This window comes from Anas acuta, chromosome 4 (genome assembly GCF_963932015.1).
Source record: "Anas acuta chromosome 4, bAnaAcu1.1, whole genome shotgun sequence".
Classification (NCBI taxonomy): Eukaryota; Metazoa; Chordata; class Aves; order Anseriformes; family Anatidae; genus Anas; species Anas acuta.
In genome coordinates this window covers 57,093,852-57,108,338 of record NC_088982.1, presented here as the reverse complement: position 1 = coordinate 57,108,338, position 14,487 = coordinate 57,093,852, and the positions used below count along the sequence as shown (strand labels likewise).

Genomic DNA, 14,487 nt, shown 5'->3' with positions numbered 1-14,487 from the left:
AGAGGCAAGGTACATCCCCAAGTCTGTAGCACTCACCCAGCATATGTACTCAATTCCTTTCTCTGCCTGACAGTAAAACTCACACCACTTTTCTCTCATGACTGAAGCACCAAGAATAGCACTGACAAATGCTTTTAGACTGCAAGAAGGAGTGTAGTGGCTATCTCACTCATACGTGGGCCATGGGACCAAAGAAAAAGATAGCAGGTGATAAAGTCCCAGAAAACTGTCATCTGCATACCTGCAGAACCACATAATCACATCTACATACTGTTTGGCTACAGCCAGTATAGACCTGACATTCCTTGATAGATCCTCCATTCCTTTATGCTGAGTATTATGTAATTCCTCACTGCCATTTTCTGCCAATTACTCTTCCGTGCATCTAATTTTCTTGGCCAGAAGATGGCATAGGCATTTCAAATTAAATAGCTGTTGTAGCTTCCCTGGAGGTTTCTGTATGGTAATTAGTATAATCTAAATACAGTATCACATTTTATTTTCAGTGTGCATCAGTGTGATCTTTCATTCATGCTGTGCTGATTATGTCAGATTTTCTTCAACCCACAGCACATTGGAATAAAGTATTACAGGTAATTATGATAACATGGATTAAAAAATAATAATAATTAAATCCTATCTTTCAAATATACTGTTACATGGTTTGCCAGCTGTTCAGACCTGTAACGTTCAGCACCCTGGATTTCTATCAGCTAAAGTTAAAAGTTGAGGCTACTTAGGTCCTTGCAGCATCTGAAGTTCTTTGACACTCAGAATCTCTACCTTAGCAAGACTGTTAATGAGTCTGAACTGTAAATATTTAATTCTTTCACCTCAGTGCTATCAAGCTACCATCCCAATATCATTACAGCTGCAGGCAATTGTCGTGTCTATTACACAGTTGGCTTCATTAGTATCCCAACTAGATGACAGTGGATCTGAAAATCCCTTCCATTATGAGAGACTTTTGAAAGAGGATTTATGAAAATTGCTAAATAACATAGGGTCTTTTTTTTCAATTTAAAAGGAAAGAGAAAGGGAGGTTTTCCTCCCTGCATTTAAAGCTAAAACGTGCATTGTGGGCCTTAAGCCATTCATATTTCATTGCATCGCCACCTGCAGCATGAGGGTTAAGTTGCTAATCAGAAGCAAAAACCCACAGGCCCATCACGCTATTTAAATTTAATGTGCATGTGGACTTCTTGATTTAGGGCAAGTTTATAAATAGCATCTTTAGTTTAAAAATAGGCTTTTCAGATCTAAGGGAGTTGATATTATGATCTGCAAAGTGAATGAAGCTCCCAGGAGTAACTGGAGCTTATGTAATATTTATTCCTACATTTCTGCTCATCTGTTTTGTGCCGTTTTGATACTGAGCTGCAAGGACTCTTAGTTTCTCAAACCTTTAAAATCTAGTGAAGCTGGGACTGTCTGCATACTTGCTTGCCTAGGTAACCTTACTTGGCTTTGAGATTGTGCCAAAGAAACAGGGGTCACTGGCCCCACTTATGGATATTTTTACTTGATAACTTTATTGCATGTGACCTTTGTGGAATCCCAAACTGTGCTGCCAGGTACAGCAAATTTCTGATATTAAATTGATCCTAGAAAGATTATGGACAGATCTTTCTTTTTTTGAAACCATATGACTGGTTAAGGTCGTGACTGGTTAAGATCCCAGGGAGACGCATTGCTGTGCCTGTAGAACTAAGTTCTGTCTCCAGATAAGTGAACACAAGTATTTTATTAAATTTGCATTAGGTACTCACAAGAACAGCTTTCACTCCTTGATTTTGTATTTGCTTATAATGTCTTTAAAAGTGAAACACTGGTGCTAATGGAACAACGTTCAGGGCAAAAATGTTCACAGATTATGAGACAAATCTAATGTTGACATCTGACATTGTGACAACATTTTGTGCACGGAAACAGCCATGTAAGAGAAGCAGAGGCATGACCAACAGGTATGCTTAACAAAATGCCTTTCCAGGGAAGAAAATCCAGCTCTTAGAAGCAAAACATGGCAAATTGCACTGAATATTACAGTTAGACTTCTGATTTTGTTTTCTTCATAAACCAGCTTGTTGACTCACTTCCTGTGATGCCTTGTATTCTAGAATCACTGCCTTCTACCATCCTGTGGTGTAAGGGAGCTACAAGTTTCCTGAGCTAGGTATTTTGCCAGCTCTTTATCAGTGCTGTCACTTTTGCTAGATGTAACCTTGTCAGAATGGTGCTCTGTTCAGTCATGGCTGTGAAGTATGTGATGTTTGAATTTCCTCCTTCCTGCTGTATGTATTCACTGGCATGCAGCTACTGTTAGTCTTGTGTTCACCTAGCAGCACACAGCCTCAGCTTCACATTCTTAGCCAGGGTTGGATTAATGAGAAACATTTCAAAATCCTGTGAAATCTGTAAGCTATCCTTGAAGAAAATCAGTAAAAGTATTAGAGTGACCAGAAATGGGTGCTTTAAAGCTTTGTACCATTAAATATATAGAAAGTACAGACATAACACTCCTGGCAACACAATATTTGAATAAATTGCAACTTCTAGTAAACCTGATCTAAATTTATAGCTAAGCATCCTGTTAATCAAGCCTAGTTATGGAACAATTGGAGGTGACTTAGCACATCTGGCAGTATCTTATAGCTAATAAAGAAGACAGTTATTAAGAATGGTATGGAATTGGTAGTTGGAAATTAAGTTTGATCTCATCATTTCAAATTTTTTTACTATCCTCATTCTATAAAGACAGACTTAACAAGTAAACATTAGAGAGCTGAGTCAATGGCCACTGAAACAAAAGCTTTGTATATATGTGACTTCAATGACAGCTATATGTACTATTTGGTTTTGCCTAAAAGCAAAAGCATTCCCAGTATGTATAAAGACTACTATCTCTTAGCTACATTTGGTGCAACTGGAGGAACTAATGCATGAACAGGAAATGTAACATTTATACCGCAAAATATAGCTGCAAATTGAAATCATGATGTCTGGAAAGCATTTGTAATAAGAAGCCAATACATTATTTATTATGAGAAATAATTTTAAATAGATAAACAGAAATAATGACCTAGCAACCAAAATTAAAAGGTATAGAAATATCTTTGAAAAAAGGAGGAGAAATAATAGCTTTACCATTGTTGTCAGCAAAATGACATCTTCTCCACAATTTCTTCAGATGTACTTAGTACCAAGAAATTCTGGCTGAAGCTATTAATGGCTTTACGATGTTGTTATTTTGTTCCTTAGGTAAATATTCTATTTAATTCCTTGTCCACAATATACTTTTCTTCAAGCTAAAAATGTTGAGAGTCAAAATACTTCACAGCCTCTACACTTGAAATAGCTCTGCAGACCTCATTTCCCTCAGTTCTGCTCCTGAAATTGAAGAAAAACTTTGCCCTTCTTTCTAACCTGGCAACATGCTCAGCCTTCCATTTTAAGTCTATGGGAGGCACACAGCACCATTTAGACTAAGTAATCATATATATACTTTTTTCCCCATTAATATTCTGCACTTATTTAAGTTTCTGGAAATTTCTGAAAATGTTTGAATTCCCATTAACAAAGACCTATTTAACATTATATCTAGGGAATAACTACCTGCATAGTAATTTGTATATGTTACGCAGATACTAGCTGTCAGTGATAAAACATCACGTAGTTCTCATTTCATGTCACTATTTTCAATTTGACATTACAATGATTAAAGCCAAATGTATTTTTTTATAATCTGCCATGGTCACAGTTTTTAAATTCAATTTGTGTTTTTTTTTTTTTGCTCTTGGAAAAGTTGAGTTGTCTGGGAGAGCACTTGTTTGTTTTCTTTTGTTTTAAAGCCATTATTTATTCAGCAGACGGGTCTGATGTTGCTGCGTGTTTGCTGAGCAGAAAGGTGTCTTTTCAGTAACAGTGGTGAAAATATGTAATGGAACATTGCTTTAGATTGCATCCCAAAGCAGAGGCTGCTACAGCTGGTAACCATGAGATTACCTTTCTTCCTACACACATCCATATCACAGCAGCTGCTTAAGTTTATTAAATCGCAAAGTTGAGAAATTCAACCTCTACCTTCACAGTTCAGCCAACTGGTGTTAATGCACTGTAATGCATTCTAGTTACATAAATCACATTTTCTCATAGCAAAATAATCTCATTCTCTGTAGAGAATGAATACTTCTCATTCAAGGAAGAGTTATTGAAGATTTTGGTGGTTTGGGTTTTTCTTTGGAAAAGTTCAATATGGAGCTTCAGGCTTCATTTATAGCATTCTGTTCAAACCCAACTCCAAGGATAAAAGCTAATTTACTCATAGATCTTTTTTATGGTATTTATCACTACAATGCCAATTGCTCCACAAGCCTAAGAGATTGTGTTTTCACAATATGCCATTAAATATATGGGAATTTAATCTAATATCAATATTTACCATTAATAGTTGATACCTAAATCTGGGAACGCATTTTTAGAGCACATACTAGAAAACATGAAAGTTCAACACTATTTTAGAACTGACTTCAGGATCTGAAACAACAAACTTCAAAACACACAGCAAACATATGAAACCCAAATAATTTTTACTTGAATTTTCTGTTCTGTCTTAATGGCAAAGTTTCCATGCTTACAAGGTAAGCATCAGAACTCAAGTTTGAAGATAACCTTTCCTGAAAGGCAAGCTAAAAGCCCTCTCTCTGCAAGCAGGTATCTGGTTTCCAGCCAGACTTTTTGCCCAACACTTTGGTCATCCACCTGACATGTTAACCATGAGCTGACAGCCAGGGAGTTTGGTCTCCCTGCTCATGATTTTTTTAACAGACAGGCTCCCAGCATAGCCTGCAACTTCCTTATGAAACAGCTTGAATTTTCAATGCCTTGAGGCTTTGAGGCTCTCTGGCAGCCTACTGAAAAGATAAGCTGGGATCCCTGCTTTGTAGAAGCCTAAAATTTGGCAGATTTGGAGGTAGAGTGCCTATTCTGATACTCAGTTGTTCACCAAAGAATAGGGTAGCTAAAACAATTCAGAGAAAAGCACAACACCTTTCTTCTTTTAACAGAGAAACAAACAAACAAACAAACAACACACACACACTTTTTATCTTTTTGCTTATCAGTAGCTGAACTTTTTGTCTCAAGCATATTAATAATGATAACAATGGCAATATTAATGAAGAGCACCAACAGAATTTGCAGTGAATGTCACGGAGAAAAGCCTGATGTGGTAAATTTCCAGCTAAGTGGAAAATCTAAAAGCAAATGTAAACTGGATTCTTCAAGTATTCTTTAATAAGGGTCCCATCTAGAGTTTATACAGTGTCATTTCTTGAAATCTGCAGCATTTGAGGCAGAGGAGAGGAATTTTAGGAAACTCACCCACAGCAAGTTTTCATTCACTTTCCACCTCTCAATTCACAACCTAAACACAGAGCTCTTGAGTTTAATCTAGTCTCTTGATCACTTGCCAGTACATCAAGGGTAAATTCTGAAAGATTCTGAAAGCAATGTTTTTTGTTTTTTGTTTTTTTTTTTTTTTCCTTGTCCTCTTCTGCTTAAAGGAGCTCTGATGTTTGTGCTGAAATGATCTGGAATTCTGCCAAAGCCTTTAGGATAAGTGTATTTCAGTCTGGCAGTGAATTTGCAGGAAAAAAGAATAAACAACTACAGACACCATAGAGAGAGATTTATAAATCCAGATACAAAATCTATGAAAACTAGTGTAGCAGTCTTTTAGCTGAGCCCATTTATCCTAACTGCCACAACTACAAATCTCATACATGGTATTTCATGCTTGTATTAAAACTTAAAAAAAAAGGTGGTGGGGGGACACAAGTATCATCCTGTGACAAATAATTGCTATATTTTTGTCTGAAGGTGTTTGCAGATTTAATATTCCTCCCTGACCACGTACAGTATAAGTACAGTGAGAGAATATATATTTTAAAAAATTAAATTTCGAGATAAAATACAAAAAACTATTTTTGAGAATTATAGCAGCTAAAATGCACTATTAGTTCATAGGTATTTTTGCCTTTTAAAAGTCTGTTCTAACTTATTTGTATTGTGTCTGCTTAAGATAAATGTATAACACAGTTCACCAAAGCTAATTTGGATTACTAATGAAATTCTGTGTCATCTAAAGCTAGCAATATACTTTTCTTAGAGGTTGCAATAGGTGTTCATATTTCATCTTTAGTGAATAATCTCAGAGTTCCAAAATATGATTCCAAACACAAGCATATTTATATACACACATATATACATTTGTATACCTGTACCTCTCTCTCTCTCTATATATATATATTTACACATTTATAGCTTTCTGTTGATATGGTTGCAAATAACTAGACATATAAACGTAGTAGTTATTTTTAAAAAAGATAAAGAAAAGCTGTATCAGTGTATCTGGTGAATTCCTCCTTAGAAACTAAAACGGTTGGGAGGTATTCAGGTAGATTATTGTTAAAGTATTTAAAAACAAACAAAAAAAAAAGAGAGAAAATATATTATCTATGCTCAAAAAATATATTCAAACTGAATGTAATTATTTGTCTCTGTTGTCTCTGAAGAACAGAGAAGTGTCTAAAAAAATAAGAAAACCTAAAATAATTTCCCTTTGCTTTAATTCACAAATGAACAGAGAATGGATGATTACTTAATTTTTCAGTTAGGAGACAAAGAAGAATGTGGCAGTCTGTGGGAACTGCCTTGGTCATTGCCTGGCATAAGTTGTTTTACTGAAGAGCATGTCTCTCAATTTAGGAAAGACAACTTAGTTTGTGTCCAGCTAGAGTCTTAGAAATTCTGACTTTAAATTCCTATGATGCTACTTCTCAAAGTATGAATTGCAATGGTTTAGTTAAGTGTTATCTAGCAGATACAAAAAGAAGATGTCACTTCAGTGGTAGTTTGAAATACAAATGGAAAAATAGATTTTCACTTCACAACTGTAAAAACTAAGGGGTAATGTAAGGAAAAGGAATTAAGTTAAATATGGAAGGTAAATGTGAGTTTTGAAATGTATTAGCAATCATTTTATTTATGCTGATTTTTCAAGAGAGACTATCTATTTAAAGCCAAACCAAGTCTTAAAGTTATGAATATTTTAATATGATCTGAATTCTGAGTCTCTGTGATTAGGAGAATCCAAATAAATGAGATGATAAAAATAGTAGGTCATGGTAATTAAACCCATAGACAGTTCTCTTTTAGATGGTGCATGTTTAAATTCAGCATCTTCTTTAGATTAAAAATGAGTGTCATTTCTGATATGCAAAAATTAATTTCAACCTGGAAACTAGAAATTAATTAAAGTGTTCCACTAAGGATGGTTGTTAATGTTTTGAGAGCAGAAGTGATGGAAGAGAGCAAATGAGAAGCTAACACTTCTCTTTTTATATTTATTTTGCAGGAAACATATTTGTGGTAAGCCTGGCAATTGCAGACTTGGTCGTAGCAATCTATCCATATCCACTGGTCCTCACATCTGTGTTTCACAACGGATGGAACCTGGGATACCTTCACTGCCAGATTAGTGGCTTCTTGATGGGCCTAAGTGTCATTGGATCAATTTTCAATATTACCGGCATCGCTATCAATCGATACTGCTATATCTGCCACAGCCTCAGATATGACAAGCTGTACAGCGACAAGAATTCTTTGTGCTACGTTGTTCTTATCTGGATCCTAACAGTTGTTGCTATCGTGCCCAACCTGTTTGTGGGGTCTCTCCAGTATGACCCCAGGATTTACTCGTGCACGTTCGCACAGTCGGTGAGCTCTGCATATACAATAGCAGTCGTGTTTTTCCACTTCCTGCTTCCCATGGCCATAGTTACTTTCTGTTACTTGAGAATATGGATCCTTGTTATTCAGGTGAGACGAAGGGTTAAACCAGACAACAACCCCAGACTGAAACCACATGACTTCAGAAACTTTCTAACCATGTTTGTGGTATTTGTACTGTTCGCAGTCTGCTGGGCTCCCTTGAACTTTATAGGCCTTGCTGTGGCAGTCAACCCAGAAACTGTAATCCCTAGGATTCCAGAGTGGTTGTTCGTGTCAAGCTATTATATGGCATACTTCAACAGCTGCCTTAACGCTATCATATATGGACTCCTGAATCAGAACTTCAGAAGAGAATACAAGAGAATTATTGTCAGTTTTTGTACAGCAAAAGTTTTTTTCCAGGACAGTTCTAATGATGCAGCAGACAGGGTGAAAAGTAAACCTTCTCCGCTGCTTACAAACAACAATCAAGTGAAGGTGGACTCTGTGTGAAAACTGGAACCCTGTTATTGTCCCTCCACAGCATCCAAATAAAGTATCTGTTTTAGTGGAACTACTGTTAAACATTATAGTGAAGTATCTATTCTACACTGAAGGCACTTTTATTGAATCCATTGCATGGTATCTGGGAACCCAAGTTACAGAGCTGTGACATGCAGTCCCTATTCTACATTGCGGTATCTTTCATATAACACAGTGACACCCTTAAAGGAATTACAAATTATGCATGGATACTTCTTTCTTTCTTTCTTGTCATAAATGGAGATAAAGAACTAGACATAGATTGAAACAGAAATATCCGCATTGCCTGGCTCTATAAAAGCAACCACAAAGCTATTCCCACTGCTCTCTGCTTGCTTCTTCTGGCCAAGCTATGGTCCCGATTCTAAAACCACTGAGAACTTATTTTGAAAGATGAAATCAGGCCATTAGGAAGCGTATTAGGAAATGTGCAATCAAGCTACTTGAAAAGTCATCAAGATTTTTTATAAGTACCTATACCTATATTGTTTTGCTCCTAAAATGGACATGATTATACATTTTGTGGAGGCTAAACCTCATCAGCCCTCCTCGGAATGGCATTCCCAATAGACTTCTCAATTTTAAAACAGTTTTTAGGTGGAGAAATATGACTGACTCGCTATCTTCAAAGCTACAGAGGCAGGAGGCTAAACAGGAAGGAATGAAAAGAGACAAGATTTGTCAGCTTAAGCCATTTGGGGAAGAAAAAAAAAGGTGTAGGAGGAGTGGAGAGAGAAATACAAAATACCATTCTTTCTGAAGAGACAGAAATTCACAAAACTGGGAAGTTCCCCTGAAGGAATTCTGGGGAGACACCCCCTAAAACATAAGCAAGGAAGGACCATTGTTTCTTACTTATGTACAGTATGGAATATCTGAAACTCTGCAAGAAGATAAATGTTTTTAAGAGGGTCTGTGGGTGAGGATGACAGTTTGTCTGGTTAGTGGAATCTTAATCTCATTAAACCTTGGGAAATGACAAATATTTACAGAACAAGCATGTGACATTTCTCAGCTCAATCTCCTGAGCATAGCCTGAGACATGTAGGTTATTATGTTATCTGCCATACATACACTTTTCAAAATAATCATTAGGTGTTTACCACAATCATGAAAGTAGTCTAATAACCTAGAACAATTGGACACATTTAAATAATAGAAGATTATACTTATGGCACTGGTACAAGGAGCAACACATGACTTTCAGGACAGGTCCTGCTACGTGGACTTTCCACAGACAGAAAGGAGGAACCACACTGTGAATGGAGGAAGCACTGCTAGACAGGCTGACTCCTGCGACAACGAATCTGTTTATAACAAAGTCCTCTGGGGGAGGAAAGCAACTGACAACAATAGGATTCACCTTCAAACTGACTTTAAAGAGAAGGAGCATTTAGCTCTGGATAAATGCTCCAACTGTCCTACCTTTTAGTGCTCAAGTGTTCATACCTGCACTGATGTTCAATTACGCTTGAGCTTTTCCATGCCAATTCCAATCACTTCAACTAGACTTGGAGTTTCTGTATAGCCTGTCATATGTCTGTTAATCTATATTTAAAAGTGGACTATGTAATTCATTGGAATTATTACTTGCTGTACTGGAGATTTTCTTGATCTTATATGGTTTAGAAACCAACAGTCACTCTATATTATTTAATTCCTTAAACACTCTACAGATCCAACGGTATCTCTTCTTTCTTTGATCATAGATTTTCATCCCTGTGACTTAATAATGAACTAGAAAGGAACACTTTCGTATTTACTTGAAAACCCCACTGACACTTTGTCAATGACCAGCTTCTTACCTTAAAAATAGGTGCCTCATGTTCTCACATGGTCGTGTCAAGTTGACAATGGAACTAGCAAACATCATAAAAACCTGGAGCTGAACTCACCAGTCAGTGCATTGCCCAGGTGCTTGACACATCTTTGTTTACATTTGCCAGTCAGAACCACTGTGTAAATAACCAGCTCTCTTCTATTGTGGTATCATCATATGATGTGGTATGATACAACTTGATTAACAGCATAAATTATATCACAGCTTTCTTCACTGTGATTTCATCCTCAGAGGATGCTTAGCTCTGTAATTTTATCGCTTTGTGTGAACTGATTTCAGAATAGGAAGGGAGGCATGACCACCTTATAAGAAAAGACATTCTTCATGTAAGAAAAAACACTATTTAAATTCTTACAAAACTTGCCTTATTTAAAGCATATTTTCAATGAAAATAATGTCTTATGATGCATCTAATAAAGTAGCATACAGATAGTTAAAGTAGCTTAATCATCAGTAAATTTAGAATTCTCAAAGATTTTCCACTTGCCATTGGCAACAGAAAATGTACATGCTTATCATGTCTACATATGTATGAGCCAATTCATATACTGTATCCAACATTGTGAGTTATCTGAGGAATTAAAGTCCCCTGTAATTCACAAGTGCTAAAGTATATTTTTGATGATAATGAAAATGGTTTGCTATATGCAATAAAACCTATTATACCAAAGGTATATATTTTATTGAATAGGCCTGTAATAAAAATGGAGAGATTTTTTCAGATCTGATATTTTGAAATATTTGTATTAAATCTAAATCACAGAAATGTGCATGTTGGTGATGTTATGCGCTGCTAAATATAGCAATAATTTTAAGAAATTACTCTCTTGTTCTTCTTTGGGTGAGGGAAGCGGGTTAGTCTTTAGAAAATAATTTAAGTTAATAAAACCAAATGCAAAAAAAAAAAAAAAAAAAAAAAAAGAAATACCTGATGCCATCTTCAAATTAATTCTTCATTTACTGCCATTCTCAAATACGGTTCAGTCAGGGTATGCAAAACAACTCACTGCAAAAGGAAAGGAATACTGATGTAGCAATGATTTCTTTCAGTCGGCTTCTATTCCCTTGCAGGGGTCAAAGTGATTCATGTAAGACAGTGAGCAGCCTTGCCAGATCATTGTCGTACAAGGCAGTGTAAGTCAGCCCCTCACCAGATCAGACTCTATGGTCAAGGTAAAAATGACTGATGAAGATAATTGTGTTTTCCTTCCACTATCATGAGATGGAGCTAGAAACTTAGCCAAATTTAATTTGCTTCTGTGCAAGTGAATAAGCCATGACATGTTTTTTTACATTCCACATCACAAAATTTTCCTCTGTATGCAAGGCTAGCATAGCACACATGCAATGTTCAGAGCTCTGTCTGGAAGAGAGAGTAGTTGTCCCATTGCAGCCATAAATCCTGGAGGGATTTGAACCTAAACCACAAGTTCTGGCAGTCTGCCATGCACACAGGGACCCATCCTTTCACTGCTTCCTGTCCACCTCTGTTCTGAGCCCCAGTGAAGACAAAGGACCTCTGTGAAGGAGCTTTTAGCCCCCTGTATGCAAGACACTGAAGACTTATAGCCTGATTGACCTTGGCTTATGCTACAAGAATTTTTCTGAAATCACAACCTTGACTATGTTGGCAGTCTGTATGTCATCTTATATCACCACAAACTGAGCCCTTACAGACAGATGGTTTTATCTTCATCATTTTATCTTCATCATCTTCATTGTAAACTTCCTTTAGACAAGGAAGTTTGGCATTATTTCATTATCATCAGTAGAGAGAATTAATGAATATATTAATATTATTTAAAAGGGTATTTATTGTAGTTAAACTGTGAGTGTATGCAACAATGTTATTTCATTTGAGATAGCTCACCTGAGAGTGCTTTGCACATTTTTTTCTTCCACTGAGCTAATAGATATGCACATATCTATATATAAGCACATAGATATGAGCCAAATACATGTAGTTTTAAGAGGCATAAGATACAGAAATGATTTTACTATTTTTCTTTTTCCTCTTATATATTTCAGAAGCTAATAAAGTCTGTGAATAATCAGTAATAAAAAAAGCTAATCCCTGCTGCACTATATAACACACCATTCTATAATCAGTTAATATCACACCTTTTTCTTCTTTTGGACCACTTCTGAAGCAATACAATGTTAAATCTGATAAATTCAGATGTGTTGAAGGAAACTGTTACTTCCCTTAAACTGCACTTTAAAAAACAATCATTAAAAAATTCCTCTAAATATAATACACAAGCACACAAGTATATGTGGCCACCAAATTTAAAATAGAAACTCAGATGAACATCTTGTTCACAAATTGGAGTAATGCAGATGGACTGTTATTATTTAATTCTTTTCCAATGACTGCACTTTCTAAGTATCATTAATATGGTTTACAAATGAGTAAGAACTACAAACGTCTGTCATCTTGTCACTGAGGCTTGGGAAATTGCAAGTGCAAAAGCCAAATTTATTGAAAGAAGAAAAAAAAATATCGAGCAGTGGCCTAGCTCATGACCTGTGCACTGCATCTCCGATTTTTGCCTGTAAGAATTGCATTATATAGTTTTATGAACTTACTCATTAAAAATATTACTCCTACCTCAAATATGTGTCTAACACATTACAGTGAAGATATATAAACCAGTTATTCCAGAAGATACTACCAAACAGCAGCATGGGACAATGAACAGGTCTCATTTTCAGCTCACATAAACCAGCATAGCTTCTCTGATTCATGTCAGCTGGGGATTTTGGCTTATAGATTTCATTAATATGGAGAATAGCTATTTTATAGTATTACACAAGCAACATTTGTTCCATCTCTAAGGAACCCATTATTGTTGGCTGCACAGGTTGTGGAAGAATATGAATTTGCCTACTGAATCTCTGCAAAATTAACCTCAGCCAGTGTAACTCTCCCTGTGATTTTTCATTTTCTAAGTAAACATATGAAGTCAGAAGACTTATTCTGCTTCAATGTTAATTCTACCTATATTAATAGTACCTATTTAACAGATATCTAGATAATTGCACCAATACAAGAGACATGTTCAATACTGAGACAAGAGGTCTACCTGCAAGTATTCTTTGCTTACACTGTATATATGCAAAACAGTTTCATTTAATAGCGACACAAATTTTTCTTTGAATGTGTGCTTCCAGATTCTAAAAATGTTTTTACTCAAATACATACACTTCACTCACTCAGTATGTACAACATTTCAGTTTTCATAATGTATGCTGAAGTCTGGGTGATACAATGAGATTATCGAGTTTATGGTTCAAACCAAATTGGTTTTGCACACAACTTAGGCTGCGGAATGTTTTGCACAAAGCACTACCTATATGATCCCTAAGCAGAAATACAAAAAAACAATTGCACTGATTTACAGGAAGAAGACTCAATAGAGCTATCAAGCACCAAAATACAATGTCAGCACCAGGGAAGCCCTAAAGCAAGGATTACTGGAATGCTGTCTGGAGGAAGCATCACTGTCATTAGCTTCTGGAAGCCCTCTGTGATTACTTTGAAAAAGTTAAATAAAAATGTTATGTAGATCAATGGCTAACACATGCATGCCTTACCACCTTCAAGTAAAAAGAGACATCCCACAGATACTGCATTACAGTAGATGTTCATATCCAACATACAGAAATGTAGCAACTACAAGTACATTAAACCAACTCTAACGCTCAAACTCAGAAGCCCAAACTTCTGTTTCAGACTAGATGAAAGGCTAATATGCCAATAATTTTTCCACTACCTTCTAGACTTTCCCAGTAGTTTAATAACATGCAATGTCTCTCTCATCATAAATTTTGCCTAGCCCGACAGATAGAGATATTACAGGATATGAACAGTTTCCTTCATATTTATGTTCACACAGATCATCTTTTGCAGCCAATTTTGATATTAATGCAATATTCCAGGACAGCTCCTGGCAATTCACCGCCTTCGAAAATTAGCCTGTCCTCCTTTTCTATCTCAGACCTTGGGCATTCATTCCTCAGTTCTGAATGCACTAACAGCTTAGCTGGCCATACAGCTGTCCCTATACCATCTGTCTGTACCAGTGAATGTATGCCATAATTCTTGACTCCAGAATGTTCCTGCCCCATAAGGATCCATTATGTCCACTTGTGCTTTTACAAGGAATTTGATATCAATTGAAGACCCTCTTGTAGACAAACTAAATACAACAGTTTCAGTAATAGTCACACTCAGGAATCAATAATTTATACATGCATTTTAATCTATAAAATGAATAAAACCCCACTAGGCTCTGTTCACTAAATACATGCTGTGCTGTACAATCTTCAAA

At 36.1% G+C, this 14,487-nt stretch overlaps 1 protein-coding gene across 1 annotated transcript in view; it reads left to right on the top strand.

The window, feature by feature from the left end:
- The window catches only part of MTNR1A (melatonin receptor 1A), a 47,127-nt gene extending 36,176 nt beyond the window's left edge, over positions 1-10,951 (top strand). Inside the window, exon 2 of the mRNA XM_068681448.1 lies at positions 7,415-10,951. Within this exon, the coding sequence (XP_068537549.1) occupies positions 7,415-8,283 (869 nt within the window). The 3' untranslated portion in view covers positions 8,284-10,951. The remainder of the gene's footprint in view (positions 1-7,414) is intronic.
- The last annotated feature ends 3,536 nt before the right edge of the window (positions 10,952-14,487 follow it).